The sequence below is a fragment of the Porites lutea genome, chromosome 6, assembly GCF_958299795.1.
Source record: "Porites lutea chromosome 6, jaPorLute2.1, whole genome shotgun sequence".
Classification (NCBI taxonomy): domain Eukaryota; kingdom Metazoa; phylum Cnidaria; class Anthozoa; order Scleractinia; family Poritidae; genus Porites; species Porites lutea.
Genome location: NC_133206.1, coordinates 32517024 through 32533420, shown reverse-complemented (window position 1 = coordinate 32533420; position 16397 = coordinate 32517024). Strand labels below are relative to the sequence as shown.

Below are 16397 nucleotides of genomic sequence, written 5' to 3'. Positions count from 1 at the left end.
GGATATTTAATTCAAGGAGTACGTAGCTGGGTTATTATGAGCAGCATTTTATAAGATATCGTTTTATCCATATAGGCTTGATAACCACTGATAGCCTGGAATTTTAAATCAGTCTAGGGAATTGGCCGTGAAAAGGGCTCTTGTAAAAACGGTAACGCACCCTCCTTGTGGGTGCAATCATGCCTAATCAGTTTCCTGTGCGCGTCTTGTTGGGGCCAGTACGCCATTAAATAAGCGTAAAAAAGCAGACTAACTAGTGATTATTAATTATCAGTACAACGACAAGTGAACGCGTGCGTTAATAAAGGCAAATTCGGCTTTCTGTTAAGAATTGTCTTTTTTAAAATTAGTCGAAATAGCAAGTAGTAGTTACCACTTAGCCAAAAATGTTGCACATATTCGTTTGTTTAAAAAGGCACTCAGTAAACGAGGTTAAAGTTTACAGAACACAGAAATATCCTTTACCCTCGTTCCCTTATAAAAACCGCTCTTACCACAAAAACAGTAGTAATATTTCTCTTCGTTTTCATTTAAGACATCAAAGTCGAAATTTTAAGGTCACTTACGTTCTCTTATGTGGTTGAAAACAGGTTTTAAGAAAAAAACCGGCTCTTCCATCATAGATATGGAAAGTGGAGAAAATAAGGGATTACGTACCATGTATTTCCCTCGTCAACTTGAGACCATTGGCTACTTCGCCAACTGACCTGACTAACAAAATCTGTGCAAAGTTTTCCTGGTTTCATGCCTTCCATTTATTTCGTGTCCGTAATAAGCTGTGTGTTGCAAACATTTTGAGGTCTTTACATGAAAAGAACAGATATATATGAAGTCGACCCACTAGTTCAATCAATTCAAAGCCAGTAACTACATAGGTACCAGCCAGTCCTGCCCATACTGGAATAAATGATATAATTGAAAAAAAAAAAAAAGAAAGAAAAGAAAAGAAAAAAAGACGGAAGGAAAGTTTTGCCAACTTTTAATTTCAAAAACTTTGAGAATTACTTATTAACGTTGGACATCGAGTTCATGGTTTGTTTTAACCTACCATCTAAATTTATATATACATCCGATGAAACATTTTTCCTAGTTTTTGTGATCATTTAATTCTCAAACTGATTAAGTTCATGAAGAGAAAACAAAGAACAAAGGAAATCATTTCCATGAAGGTGCCAGTAACCATAAATATTTGCGAATTTTAGCTTTGATTTCAAGGATTATTGATCATCAAAGAAATTATATCAAATACTCGACAGAGTTTTTTTATTCGATATCCTGACTCGTGACCTCGAAGTTGGTCCAGAAGTACTCATTTTTTCGAACCCGTTATTCGGTTTCTGGATATCGGACGAAATATTGTATGTCATCTGATATAATACGCAATAAACCAACTTCTGGGCATATTGATCATATGCTGAAAGAAAAAAATCCCCGTTATAACATTATCGTAGACGCTGACCCTATAGCATGCTGCGTGCGGATGTACACATAGCTTCCTGTTTGTTGTTTCTCCAATTTATTCACCCGTCCGGAATTAAAAAGGAAGTAGATACGTCTAAGATTTCAGAAAGAGTTTTTAAAGGGCTGCTGAGACGCACGCTACTAAACCGAGATTACATTAATCCAGCTTTTGATAATTACGCACAAGATCATCATCTCGATGACATAGTCATCTATAATCTACGAAATTCGATATCAAAATAACAGATTGCGGATCTACAAGTCAGAGTCAGAGAAGGGCAAGAATACGGATGTCCCGATAAAAGGAGCGAAATTTGGGTTGTCCCAGGGTTTGCTTGAACAAATGGATAAGGGGAAACCTCGGGTAATTGCAACTGTCTTTGGTGTGAGCTGCAGTTGTGGCCTTGAATATAATTAAAATATTTAGTAGCTCTCTTTCGGGATATGTTCGAATATTTATGTTTGACTCAGTTAGAGTGATTTCACTTGACCCGTGAAACAGATACTAGCAACTAGAGCAAAATAGCTACAAGTAAACAAGGGAAGACCATGGAATTATTGCATACTAGCGTGTAGTATTCCACAACCTCTTTCACGGATTAAGTATTAAAATCATATAAGGGACTACTACAGTATCATGCAAGGATCCACGAATTTGGCCTAGAACCGAAATAAACAATTGGCGCTGCTACGCCAGTGTTAGAAACTGGCAGCTCCATTGAACTGACGTCAAATACCGTTCGATCAACGCATTCCGGAAAATTTGTACATCCATAAATAAATAAATAAATGACACAATACAAAAATACAGCCGCATTGTAGGTGTGCTTTTCATGCGGTTAAGCCACAAAACGCAGACCACAACTTCATTACACGCCTCTTTTTTTATAGAACTAGAGGTTCTAACTATTGCTTTTTCCAACAGAAACATTCTTTAATTTAAGAACTAATAAATTCATCACTTTTAGTGTTGCTGTTTTCATTTAGTTATAAAGGATGGGTCCAACTTGTTTGACATTAACAGCCTTTTTTTGTGAACTGAACCATTTTGGCTCAAATTTGCAAAATGTTTTACTTCCGGTTTGAAGATAAATGCGGAGAGGTTCAAGGCGCGCTTTCAGCGTGCTCATAGACAAAAAAACACGGTGCAATCCTGATTACTCCAGCGATATTTTGCGACTGAAATGGAAGTTTTCTAATCCTTCGGCCGTTCCCTTATCGCTTATAAAAGCAGGAACGAACGCCCTGTGGACAACCTAAGGAGTTTTACCTCAAGAAGAACAGAACTGAAAGTCGACCCCTGTTCAAGGCACCTAAGTAAAAGATTGCCAAGTGCACGACGAACATGTTCAACCGAATTGCTGAAAAGGTGAGTGCAAAGCTTCGCCTGTTGGTATATTATATATCTTACTTAACTTTAAAACGACATGCCTACTTTTGGCATGTTTCACAATTCATAAAATGCAACGTTTACAGCAATAACCATTTGTAGTTTTGTGATTATAATAACCATTTGCAGTATTGAAAACGGTGTTTGTTCTCTTATAGAATTGCCCGATATAAATTAATAAAATATTATCACGATACACGAGGTCACCAGAATAAGAGGGTCTGAAAAATTTTACAGTTAATTGTCAAATTACATCCATTTTGAAATAACTGGTGGTCCTTGCAATCTGATTGGCTCTTAGCAGTGTGACATAGTATTAACGAATCACGTCAGTTTCTTGCTCTAAATCACATCTGTTCTAAATCGCATCATTTCTGCTCTAAATTGCATCGCTAATTTCTGTCTCACATAAAAATGAGATGCAAGTAAGAACGTTTCTATTTCCACTTTTTAACAAACCGGCAAATGAATCACTTAATAACTGGTAACTCCTGCTAGTACTAAATAAAATCGTACATTTGTGTCACCAAATTGTTTGCTTTCAGAATGAAAGTGCTGTTTCACTTTTCTGCACTCCACTTTTTGCCTCTCGTTTATAATGAAGGATTTGTCGACGGAAGAGTGACTGGTATGCAGTTAATTCTGCGAAGCTTACGGTTTTCTTTTTGAAATTTCTATTTCAGATGATGGTTTTATCTCTAATTGTGCTTTTCATCTGCTTCACCCGATGTTTCACTAAACCTCTTACTTCAGAGACACGAATTCCTCGAGGTCAGACGATCTACAGTCACGAGTTACGAGACCAAGTTTTTCAGTCACGTGACCAAGAATCTCGGCAACGTGACCAGGATTCCCAGTCAGGTGACCAGGGTTCTCAGACACAAGGCAACGTCTTTCAACCTGATAAGAGTATCAACAAAGAGAGTGAAGTTACAAGTATAGTAAAAGACTTTCTCAACAAACACGTTGCAAGTAATAGAACCGCCAGGGACGCTAATAACCCGTGCTTTGACCACATGGAGAGAAAGTGGGATTCCTGCAGGCAGAAAGATGTCTACGTGGTCCACTGTCATACTCAGCATGTGGCCTGTTATAGAGCGATGAATCAAGGTTATCTTTACCCCGCTTGTGAAGTAGTGTTAGGGTTTAGACAAGCTAAATACATATCAAAATGTCCTGCATTGCCTATAGACTGCCAATGTGCTGCTTAAATGAAGTACGAGCGTCCTTCATGCGAATAGGCTTTTTAATACTTATAAAAATTGAGTGACAGTACTTTACAATGGACCCTTGATGTAACCAAGGGACAAGGGACTAAAAAAAGGGTGGCTATAATGAGGTTTCGCTATATCAAGATGATATTACTGGGGCAAAGAATATAGTTCGTTTTACCGAAGATTTCGTGACATAGAGATTCGTCTAGGTTCCACTGGACTTTAGTATTCTAAAATGGAGAATATTGTTGTTGTTTATAAATTTAAAGTCTTAAATTTTTACAAGGGAGTTAATCTGCGCAGGTAGCTGCCGCTTAGGTCTTAAAATCAATTGATTGTTTATAGGGACATCCCCTTCCTCCGCCCTAGGAAGGCAGACAACATTTCAATCTATTGCATGTGTTTTAGTTCAGCAACTCGCTTCAAAAGTGGTTGTTGACTATATAGTGAATTTAAGACTAAATTTTTTTAACAACGCTAATGTTCCGAGCTTGGGCGACCATTTTGGACACCTTTTTACTTCGGCATTTTAAGCACGCACACGCAGTTAAGTACAAGAGAGTTCAACCGTGACGCAAGTGTCACGCTTTCTAACTCTGTATATTTTCGAAGCAAAGAAGCAAATGGGCTACAATATTCTTTCGAAATTTTAAGATTCCCCTTTATTTAACGTTACAAAAATGTACTATTTGAGTGCAAAGGAAAATAGGGCCCACGTTAAAACTGTTCAAAACAGTTTATTTAATTAAGGAAAAAGCTAAGTTATTACTTTAAGAATAAGTGTATTCAATAATATTTATTCTTTGTTAAGAGGATTACCTCTATAAATTAGGACAAAAGACGTTTAAAGAGAGGAAAATTTCGCCAGTAACAAGAGCAAGCAAACTTGTTCCCAGGGCCATTACTTAAGTGGGACGTAATTAGCCGTAAAGGTATGAGAATTAATAAAATAATCACGAAATGAAAACTCTTTGTTTTATTAAATTTTCTCAACTAATTCTTTCAGGAAACGTATGGAGAATTTGAATGGTGATATTGGTACTTAAGGGGTTAAAACAAAAGTAAAGTATGCTCAATATCTGGTATCATTTCAATGACACATTGGAGAATGGAAAAGCAGAAAATTTTGATTGAGGTACTAAGGTCCCAACAGGAGAAAAAAATCAATTTCCCAGCCTGAATTTTGTTCAATTCCAAGTCTCAACGGCAAAAGTGCAAAGAAATCTCAGATGTTTTTCAAGATAGTGTTTACAAAGTTGTCTTCGATAGTGGGGCTATATTGTTTGGAAAAAGTATCAACAATTTGATGAGCACAGTCCGATCACGCGTGTATCGCGCTCCTTGCTCGCTTCACGCTTCTCCTCGTCAAAAAACGCGAAAAAGTAACGTTTGTTCTGCAGGCTAAGCGGGGGAGTGCTATTGCCATTTGGCGACGGAGCCGCGAGAAGTTTGGGGGCAATTCAAGAATTTAAAGTACCCCGCGCATGCCCCCGCGAACAACAATCAAATGCGAGATCGCGTTTTATGTAGTTTGCGCGAACAACACCAAGATTTGAACAGCTTAAATGATATTTATAAAACCAAAACCAAAACCTAACAGCGTTGACCTACCAATAACCTGCCGTGGTCACAGTTATCAAGCTTAAATTTTCCAGTAAAATTGTTTTGTCTCACCTTCACTTCATATCCTCGGTTTTTTGTTTGTTTGTTTTCTTTTCCCAGCACATTAAACCACTTCTTTCACCACAGACTCAAATAAAATTATGCGAACCTGGATTTAAAACAAAACAAAAAAGCGTAAACAAGTGAAGAAGACTATCATAATAACTGTTCATTTTGTCATGAACGTGAAAACATAACCTTCAACAAACACTGATAAACAGCCTTCCTGCGTCAAGTTAAAACGACACACGGAGGACACACGGAGTCCGGAGTGGCAAAAGGTGAAAACGGCCGAAAAAGGCGGGAAAAAAGTCGGGAAAAATCACATGATACTTTTGCCACTCGTCCCAGGGGCCTCTCAATTTAAAAAAAACACTCCGCCATTTTGGAACAACGAGTCACCGGCAACCCATGCTATAACGCTGACAGTGTTCCAGGAAATAAACCTTGGGATAAACAAATAGACAAATCGGTTATTTTTTTCTCCTATAAGTACGTCCCTTCGTATTTGCTGTATTTTTATTTTATTCTATTCATCGCAGTAGCACTTTAGTTTTTTAGTTAAGGAGCTTGCGACTATGCAGGTCTGTAATAGATTTTAGGAGATAATATTTGTAAATATACATGTAAAGTAAAAATAATCCTACCTTTTTTAGTGCAGTTTTAAGTTGCTTTGTCTTCTTGACTCGTGTAGTAAAGAAGAATGTCAAATACAAATTCCAAGAAAGATACAAGTATACACTACAAGCATCTATATTCCGGCACACTATAGGAACCATATATGAAATCCGTACTCACCTTCTTAGGTTGCCGCTGACCAAAAAGTGCCCGAAACTGGGATGTTAAAATCTGCGACTCGTGGTTGTTTTCTGCCAAAAACTGTTCGATCCGATCTCGTATTGACACTGAGAAAAATGTCTTACACATCGGCCCGTGTTAAAGCAATGGCTCTTTTTGTTAAACACGAAGCAAAGTTTGAAGGAAAACACAAAGGGAATCCATTCCATAAAATCGACAATCCACAGGTGCGATCGATTGCCCATGCATAAATAATTATTCATGATTATTTAAGTTAGTGTGGGATGCATGATCATGAGGTTTAAGTTAAAGCTGATGTCAGGGCATTTGAAAAGAAAAATGCATGGGGAAACTATAGACTACAGGGCCACTCAGGGCCACCCGTCTCGGGAAGGTGAAGAACCTAAAGGGGTGGTGCTTAGGGTACAGTACTATACAAGCAAGAGTATAATATTGTGAAAGGTTTGATTCCAGAAGCCATTTCATAAGTAGGTTGAGTATGATCATCCGGATGAACTCACTTACTACCCCACAGGTCAGTCACTGTCAACAACAACAGTCCTATTTGGGACTACGTTCACCCGAATGATCATACTCAACCTACTTATCACTTCTATAATGTCCTAAACTTTACAACATACATTTAGAGGCTGCCAATGGAGTTCTACTCTTTTGATAATGACTCCAAATCTAACTTCATCTCTAGTGAAAACCAGCCTTTAATTTCTTCTATAAATTTCGATAAAGACTACCACCCCTTCTAGGGAGGTAAGAATATCTCGTTGTCCCTTTACATGTACATTTTGCAGCAGAACAGTACACTACAGCCCCCTCCTCTCAGTGCTGTCATTGAATGGCCTTCCCTCTGCTACAATTAACATGGCACCCAGCTACCGTCAATCCTCTATTAAGCCCCCCCTCTCAAATAAGCCTCCCCCTCTCTGATAAGCACCCCCTTTTCAGAGGAGGAAAGTTAATAAACCCCCCCCTCTCCATTAAGCCCCCCCTCCCCTCCCCCCAATCCTGATCAGTTATGGTTTATAATTCATAAAAATTACCAAAGAACATGAGGCCGAAAGCATATTTTTGAAGAATAAGAATTTTGTTTTTGCTACTTTTAGGCTCCCACAGGTGAATTAAATACTTTTGACAGAGACTTTAATTATACAACACATAAGTCTACTCTGTCTCATACCACAGTATTTTTGCCACAGGTGATGCGTTTCGCTAAATTAAATAAGCCCCTCCTCTCTTTTAAGCTCCCCCTCAAAAGTGCTTGAAAAAAATAAGCCCCCCGGGGGGCTTAATAGAGCATTTATGGTACTTTCCAGGGAAAATAAATTGTAGAAGAAAAATAGAACGAAAAGAAATCCATAATTATTTGATTCCCTGCCCATCTTAGTGACAGCCCTGCAATGTCCCTGATTTTACAGGTTTAGTTCTTATCTGGTAGGTAACAATTGGAACTGTCAGGACTGTCATTAAGTTTTGAAGTAGTCGTAGCAAATGAAGATTCACCTGTACCATCTCACAAAAGTTTATTGTGTCACCTTATAAAGCTTTCCTCTTTGATGACCCCCAACAACAAGTAAGCTCAGCCTTAACAGGTGCTAGGGGTTATGACACTTAATGAAAGCTCTGATTCAATATATGTATAGGTATTAGGTTTAATTAGCTCAGGTTTTATCACCATTATATATATTATCAAGTTTCCTTTATTATTTATGCACATTGTCTTTATTAGGGCGTCATTAACATGGGAACAAGTGAAAATAAGTTATTATTCGACTTGCTTAAAAAGAAGGTAATTATGTTAGTATTATCTTTTGCAAGCAATTTAGGGAAAAAAGGAGCATCCTTATTTAGATTTAATTAGAATATGATAAAATTAAACTATTATATGTATTTGTTGTTGTATCTGTCTCTGTCATCTCATTAATTTGAGAGAAACAAAGTGATGTCATATTGTAAAATAATATATTACATGTATATGTTTGACCATTTTAAAATTAATTTTTATAGTTTGAGGAAAAAGAATCTCATACCTTACTTCAAGAGCACACAGAATATTTCTGTGCTGAGGGGCTGATGAGGTATTCAGTCATTTTTTACTGTTACAAATGTGCACAGTTCTTTATATGCAAGTTAGACTTAAGTAACTGCTTTTCATTTAGGAGACAGCATGGCCGAGTGGTCAGCACATCAGACTTGCAATGTTGCGGTCGGGGGTTTGTCGAGTCCTGCTCTGGCCAGGCCACTAACTGGATTTGTTCTTCATTGTTACAAGTTCAAATTTTATACTCAGCCATGCCTGTAAATTGCCAACTGGTTGCCTCCTGCCAGTTGGGGTTTTTAGTCTTTTGATGTTGTATGTGGATTATTTGTTTCAGATGTTATTTATCTTTTTTTATTATTTCGTTCCAAACATTTCTCCATTTCTGACTGGCTCAAGTTTCCCGCCTAATTCTTTATAACCAGCTACTGCTGACCAAATCTAGAAGACAATTACTGATATCAGTATAATTGATGTCAGTTGTACAGATATCAACAGAATTAAGGACAGCAGAAGGTTGGTAGCTCAGCTGTTTTGGCCAAGTGTTGATTACTGGCTTGGCTTTTGTATAACATGAAGAACTATGTAGATCTCATGGGCTGCTATCCCTGGATAATTCTTTACATTATGCTCAGCCTCATCCAACGATATTATTTGATTTCCTAAGGTAGATTAGATGGAAAAGGAGCTACCAACCTAAGAAAATTAGAGTAGTAATTGCTGATCTAGCTGATCTAGCTGTTGCTCTAATAATTTATTAGCAATTATTGCTTTGTCCATACTGTCATACCACTGTTGCCATTGCCATAACTACACTGTACCAGCACTGCCTTTGCACCACTGCTGTTGCCAACAGTCTATTTGATCCAATTAATTTTATGTAAACATAGAACTAGCTCTCACAGTCACACAGTCATAGTTACTGCACCAATGTTGCCAATACGTAGCACCACACATTGACACATCATCATCATCATCATCATCATCACTATTTTTGTTCTTTATTTTAGTTTTAGACAAACTATTGCTGATTTCCTGAATCATTATATGAAGCCAGCAGAGCCCATATCTTCAGAGGAAGTAAGTATTTCATCAAGACAAAAGTTCTCCCTATTATGTTACAGATACATGTATGAATATACATTTTTTGGGTCAGTCCTGATTGAAAGAATGAACAGTAACCACATTTACTGCAATTTCCTTTTGGTTCAGGGACTGACTTTGTTTTGGTTTATGTACAGCTCATAGTATCTAATGGAGCAACACCATTAGTGGATGCTATTGCGTATACGTTAGCAGATGAAGGAGGTATGTACTTACATGTAATATATAGCATGTCCAGTTATATAGGGGTTACAGTTGTTGTTGTGCATGGTCATCAGGGCTCAGTAGTAGTAGCCAAAAGCTCTATTTTTTCTCTAAAGGATTGCCTAGATACATATGTGTACTAATATATTGTAAGTCATGTCTTAGTCTGATGAGTAACTTTAATATGAGTGTGTTTGCCTTTTTGAAGGGTGCCAAAGTTAAGCAAGAGAAGAACTATATCCAGCACAATTATCTGAGTTATCAATGTACTGTAGTAACAAAAAGTTACTTTTACTAAATAATTATACGAGGGAAACTGTAAAAAGTACTTAATCAGATCAAACTAGCAAGAGGATCTACTGAGGTTCTGTTATTTTCTGCATCGCACAATCATGGACTAGACACAACCTATTGATTACAGCCACTTAACTCTAAATTTACAGTCATCAGTGGGAATTTTATTCTTTTTTTTGGAAGCCATGTAGAGTTACTTTTTACTCATTTCTTAATTTTTTTCACTATACTCATTTATTATCTCCATTATAGAGGGTATGTTAATTCCTGCGCCATATTATGGGTCATTTTTATTGGACCTACAGTCGCGTTCAAGAGTGATACCTTTTCCAGTTGAACTTTCCAGCAAGGTGGGAAAGCTGTTTTTAAACTGTATACTGGGGCAAGAAAGGATCTATTTAAAATAATTGACACCGTTCTTTTAGAAGCTAGCATAAGTTATAATTATGTCATTCCCTCTAAGAGTAATTATAATATTATGATACTACATTCAGCTCATTCTAAAGGTGGGCTTGTATGTCCTGAAGTTGGGTTTGTCCCTAATATAATTTATATTAAGCTGAGAGGGTGAATGTCATGTACATGCGGATGCTATAGACCCTGCCAACCTTTGTGTTACTTCAGAAGTTTTGCTACCATCAAATTGACTTTTAATAAAGGTTGCTGTCATTGTCATTGTCAGCCGTGATAAAAGGCTGTTAGTGTGGTTCAGTAAGGAAAATGAACATATCACATGTCTTGAAATAAGTCTATGCATTACTAGATCTGAAGAAGTTCTCAGGTCTCATAAACTTTTGGTGTGTCCTCAAAATTTAAAAAATTTGATGTTAGTTTTGTGTGGGTTTTGTAGGTTTTCATTAGTCTTGTATTTTCAAACTTTTTGCCACAAAATTTCAGACTTTTTAAAAAAGTTGCGGCTTCCCTGCTAGCAGAGGTCACTCATGACTCTGCTAGCAGGGAAGGTTGCAGCATTTCTGAGTGAATCTACGACTTTGCCATTCATTGCTTTCAATAAAATGTAACCTGTGATAAGGTTTCTTTTTTGGGGGATAGAGTTGCCTCCAAAACAAAAAGGGAAGCAGGACTGCCAGATCGCAGGTTATATAAAATGCTGTTTTGAAGATTCCTAGATTTTTCGTATTTGAGAGATTGTTCATGAAATTTAGGTTCTGATACTTTTATCATGATTCTTAAGTCAAATCTAAAACTTAAGGCCTGTTCATTTGTGAAAATAAAGTGCCCACAAATATGAGTTAGTAACAGTAATGTACAACAAGGCAATTAAGTCAGTAAAAGAGTATAAGAGTGTCTGAGTATCTCACAGAGCTTTTGCTGAAGCAATCATCTGTCGTCTTTCAGATTGGTCCAGGCGAAAGTCAGCCATTTGAACTTACTGTTAAAAGACTGGAATCAGCATTACAGAAAGCACAGGAGCAGGTATTTTCCTTGGGTCAAATCAACTGTGGATAATTGAGAAATCAGTTTTTTAATAGAGTATTTAGAGTATCAACACTTTAGAAACGAGAACAGAATTGGAGCTCAAATGTGAGCTGCAGTTGGTTCTGGGATTGTTACTGGGGACGTGCTGGTCAGCTATTGGCCAATTTTTTTCCCTGTCCCTAGGAGGGGGGGGGGGGGGGGTAACCCTGGTGCTAGGGTTATGCCAGCAAGAGAGATACCATAGCACTCGCACATTTCTTCTTTCTTTACGCAACATGTTTAAAAGGGAGATAAGGTTTAGGGTTACCCCAGCAAGAGGGTTACCCTAGAATCAGCACATTTCTTCTTTATTTTTATGCAATGTGGTTACAAGGCAGATAGGGTTACCCTGGAGCTAGGGTAACCCTACCAAGTGCTATGGTTACCTATCTGCCTTGTAAACACTCTGCTAATGAGAACTCGCCTACCTGGGACAACTTTCCTTTGTCATGCATGACCATTAATCTTGACAATTTGAATGGAGTTATCCGATTTCTGAGTGAAATTATGGTATAAACATCTGAACAATATACTGTATTTTCTGTATACGACGATAATATTTTTGTTTTTTTTTTGTGAATTTAACTTGTGTTCCATAGAGAACTTAAAGTTTTCTTTGAAATCTTGAACATCACAAAGAATGTTTATTTTAGTCTTATGTGGTCACACATGACGAAACACATCAGTAAAGCTGGTAAATTTGACTGGGTGAAAGGGTAACCCTATGTGCACCTGTGAAATTTTGCTTGTAAACCTGGCCTATCTTAAACCTGCTTGCTAGGGTAACCCTAGATCAAGGGTAACCCTCTCTCCTTGTAAACAGGCCTTAAAGTTATTGTTAATTTGGTTTTTATTTTACAGGGTGTAAAAATCAGGGGGGTTTTGTTGTGTAACCCCAACAACCCCCTTGGAGTTATCTATTCTGAAGAATTTTTGCAGGGCTGTCTACAGTTTGCTGCAAGGTGAGCAGGCATTTATGATTTCTTAATTAAATTTTTAGATGAGGACTGGTTATCATGATGATTTTTTTTGCGCCTGTTTTTTTTTCTAGCACTCCTCTGTAGTAATTGATAAATTTGTTGCAATTTAATGGGTCATCCTTACGTCAGTATTGGAATGAAGGAAAAACTTTTAAAATGCTGGCATTTCTTGGTACCAAACTTGTAGTCAGGGGACGAAGAGAGAACTAATAATTATTGCTTTGTCCACAGTGGTGACAGTAGAGAGTGAATTGGTGTGTGGATGGTTATGGTTCAAAGCAAGTGGTCCCTGTTTATATGCATGTTCTCAAAATCTTTGCTGTGTGTTTCTCTAACTGAAAGATACTGGTTGCATTTGCAGGCACTCTTTGCATGTTATCATGGATGAAATTTACATGCTGTCACTTTTCAAGGAAGGCTGCTCTATGACGAATGTGTTAAGTTTAAAAAAGTGAGTGAGTCACTGTCTTGATTCATTGACACCTGTATTAATAAGCTACCTTTAGGGAATGGCAACCTAAGCAGTTCTAAGCGCTGGATAAATTAATAGTTTTTCAAAAATAGATCAAGAGAAGACTACAAGGAGAAGTTATACTGAAGTCACGTGATGACTTAACCGTTTTAGGGTTTTATACCTTTCCTTGTGACAAAAGGAAAGAAACAAGCCACCATAAGAGCGAGGTCGTACACACATGTAGTTTATCCTGCAGAACAGGCACTATTTTTTCATGTTTTTCAGGCGAGCACGAAGCGGGTGTAGTACGCGAGACACGCGTGCGTTCCCCATCACGCCTGTCTCGCGCTCCACGCACGCTCTGCGCTTGCCTTTGCTCGCCTGAAAAACGCGAAAAAGTAGCGGGTGTTCTGTAGGCTAATGAACGTCACGAACCGATAGAGCTCCTAAAAGTAAAGTGACCTTTTAGTAGAGGTGAAAACAAACAATAATTAAACTCGACGAGAACACTGAGAGCTACGTGTAGAAATAGGTGACCATCACTGCTTGATAGAGACCTGTCAGTTTTACATTTATTAAGGGGACTGCACGGCATGTACGTGTGATATGTAAGAAAATTGCAACGGACATCTTCTTTGGACGAGGAATATTGGTGCACCTTTTTTTCAGCCTTGGAATAAAGTGTCACCGTTGTGAGCGAAACCTGTCTAGCTGGAACGATACATGAATGCCTTGTCTTTCGTTAAACGTGATTTTGTTCAAATAGACTTCTTTAATTGTTTACAGCATTTTTTCTTCTGCCCGCTGCCCTTTATTTTTTTACCGTAAATTATTTGCCAGTGGATATGAACGGACTTTTCCTTTTGCTTTGTTTTCAGTATCCCAGACAAGGAAAGGCTTCATGTGCTTTGGGGATTCAGCAAGGTATTTATATCCACGTCCAGTTTCAGCTCCTCATCCCCTGCGAATTAGCGGTAACTAATGGTGTTTTCTTTTCTCGCATGTTCTTGAAACATGTTTGTAGGATTTTGGTGTGTCCGGTTTTCGTTGCGGAATTTTCCACACAAGAAACAAAGAAGTTTATCGCGCTATGGCCCAGGGTTACACGCGCTTCCATGATTTAGCTACTCCAACTCAGGTATGTAACACAATTTGTGACGCTTAGTAATGGTAACAGGACTGAGTGGAGTCCAATTCGGTCTGTAATCATACGAGTGATTAACAAAATCGGACGACCGCGTAGCGGGAGTCCGATTTGTTTAATCACGAGTATGATTGCAGACTGAATTGGACGACACGAAGTTCTGTTACCAATTAATCATAACTTTAACAAAATTTGTGATACAATAGGCTATTTTTTAAACCAAAACACAAGAAATTCGAAATTTTGTTTTGCTAGCAGTGAAAAAAAAAAGCCATTTAAGCGCGCGCGTGATGGCGCGTACTGTCCAATTACTTAGGCATGACGCGTACTGTCCTATTAAACTGTCCAATTAAGGCTGAAATCAGGGCAGTTGAGAGCCAATCAGATTTGACAATTTTGTTATAGTTTTGATTAATGATTTTAAAGTACTGCAGGGCTGGGTTGTTCAAAGCGGGATTAAGATAACCCAGAGTTTGTGTGAAATTTGAATTCAGATATAAAAGCTTAAAAAACAAATTCAGTTAAATTCCTCTGGTCTGCAAGTTGGTGATTGGTTTCTCTAAAACGAATAGGGAAAATTATCCGAGAAAATGCTTTTAAACAGAAAAAAAAACCCGGATTAAAATTTAACCCTGGGTTAGCGCTAATCAGCCTTCGAACAACTGGGCCACGATGTTTTAAGCCATTACATTAATACTAAGTTTTTATAATTAACGGGAAAAATACGGTTAAAAATAACTGTTGAATAATGCGAAGGATTAATGAAGTCGGCTTTCTAACTTGTTGAGTTGCTCACCCTAATTCCTCAAGATTCAGCTTGACACTTCACAGCACATTCCTACCCTCAAAAAGCAGAGAAGGATAATAGTTCATGCTTTAAGACATGGTCCTGTTGAAGTGATAGTAGTTTCGCTTTAAGGAAGACCACCGCATGTACTGTACATGTAAATTGGAAGAAAAACGTCATGTAGTGCCAAGCTAGTGAAGAGCAACGCCAAAACGTTTGCCATTGCAATGGAAAACTGTATTGCTTGGTGCGGTGATATTTCTCGTATTTTACCTTCCCAAAAGACGGTTTTTCTTGAGACAAAACTGTCTAAGATTATACAATTCTAATTCTCAGTGTTTGTTTTCGCAAAGGTAAGAACTGCAATATTTCTTTCCTTGAGAGTAGAATGGAACTGAAGAATCATTTTTTTTACTGTACCATTAGAAAAACGCTTTGTTCTACTTACCTTAAAGCAGCCACGACGATTAACGAAGAGGCAGCGACATTGAGGACGTCGGAAAATTAGCGTAGACAACTACCAACAATTTTCTGCACGTGCAATGAAAAGTTGATGAAAACTCAAAACTCTTGCACGTGCAAAGTTTTGCACGTGCTCTGAATTCTTGTAAGTTTCTTTACTATTCATCGCTGGGCCAGTGCCGCCACAAACATTTTCATTGGTGAGGCAACCAGGGGTCAATTTAATAAAACTTTTACAAGTGTAATCTGCAAGTGTAGCTATTAGGTGCGGTTACACGGGACACTTTTACCGTAGTAAATTGGTGAAGTGCGTGTGACCAGACTTTCTCGACATAAGTTTACCATGGGAAGTATCCATGGATACGTCAAAAAGAACAAAGAAACCGCCCATGACATTTAACGTGGTAAATAGCTGACGTGTTTCGATACCCAAGGCACAAGAACCAATCAGTATTCCTCATTAGACACCAAATTAGCATGAAACTGCAATAAAAATGGAATATTTTAGCGGGTTTCTTGCGCGCTGTTTCAGTAAAGAACGATGTTGACATGGCAGATTTTTACGTTAAGATGAAAGTAAGAAGGAATTTTGAGCCTTCAGCCCCACGCTCGACATGTTAGCAGACAATGGAGTTTATTAACTGATTTTACTGACCTTACCAATTCCACTCTTTTTACGCAGGTTATCCTGAGAAACCTTATAAAGGATCGAGGTTAGTTTTATTCTCCTTAGCCGATTCTTGTCCGATTTTCTGTCTGATTTTATTTTTGCTCAATTTCTTGTCCGATTTTTCGTCCGATTTTTTGTCCCATTTCTTGTCCGATTTTTTTCCAACTTTTCGTCAAATTTTTTGTCCAGTTGTTTGTCCGACTGTCGGATGTCTTTTGTCTGATCTCCGATGTCTGATACC

General features: G+C 37.9%; 1 protein-coding gene and 1 long non-coding RNA gene across 2 annotated transcripts in view; one reads left to right on the top strand and one right to left on the bottom strand.

Moving 5' to 3' along the window:
* Nucleotides 1-3213: 3213 nt before the first annotated feature.
* On the bottom strand, nt 3214-6490 carry LOC140942298 (uncharacterized). The gene is made up of 3 exons (XR_012166524.1): nt 6375-6490; nt 5740-5836; nt 3214-3751 (listed from the first exon to the last, which is right to left on the bottom strand). It is a non-coding gene; the product is annotated as an uncharacterized lncRNA (long non-coding RNA).
* A 63-nt stretch (nt 6491-6553) lies between these two features.
* The window catches only part of LOC140941052 (1-aminocyclopropane-1-carboxylate synthase-like protein 1), a 17539-nt gene continuing 7695 nt past the window's right edge, over nt 6554-16397 (top strand). The window contains exons 1-12 of the mRNA XM_073390008.1: nt 6554-6752; nt 8270-8329; nt 8548-8618; nt 9589-9658; nt 9820-9886; nt 10433-10530; nt 11540-11617; nt 12521-12621; nt 13001-13090; nt 13972-14017; nt 14118-14231; nt 16169-16199. Coding sequence (XP_073246109.1) covers nt 6567-6752; nt 8270-8329; nt 8548-8618; nt 9589-9658; nt 9820-9886; nt 10433-10530; nt 11540-11617; nt 12521-12621; nt 13001-13090; nt 13972-14017; nt 14118-14231; nt 16169-16199 — 1012 coding nt within the window. The 5' untranslated portion in view covers nt 6554-6566. The remainder of the gene's footprint in view (nt 6753-8269; nt 8330-8547; nt 8619-9588; nt 9659-9819; nt 9887-10432; nt 10531-11539; nt 11618-12520; nt 12622-13000; nt 13091-13971; nt 14018-14117; nt 14232-16168; nt 16200-16397) is intronic.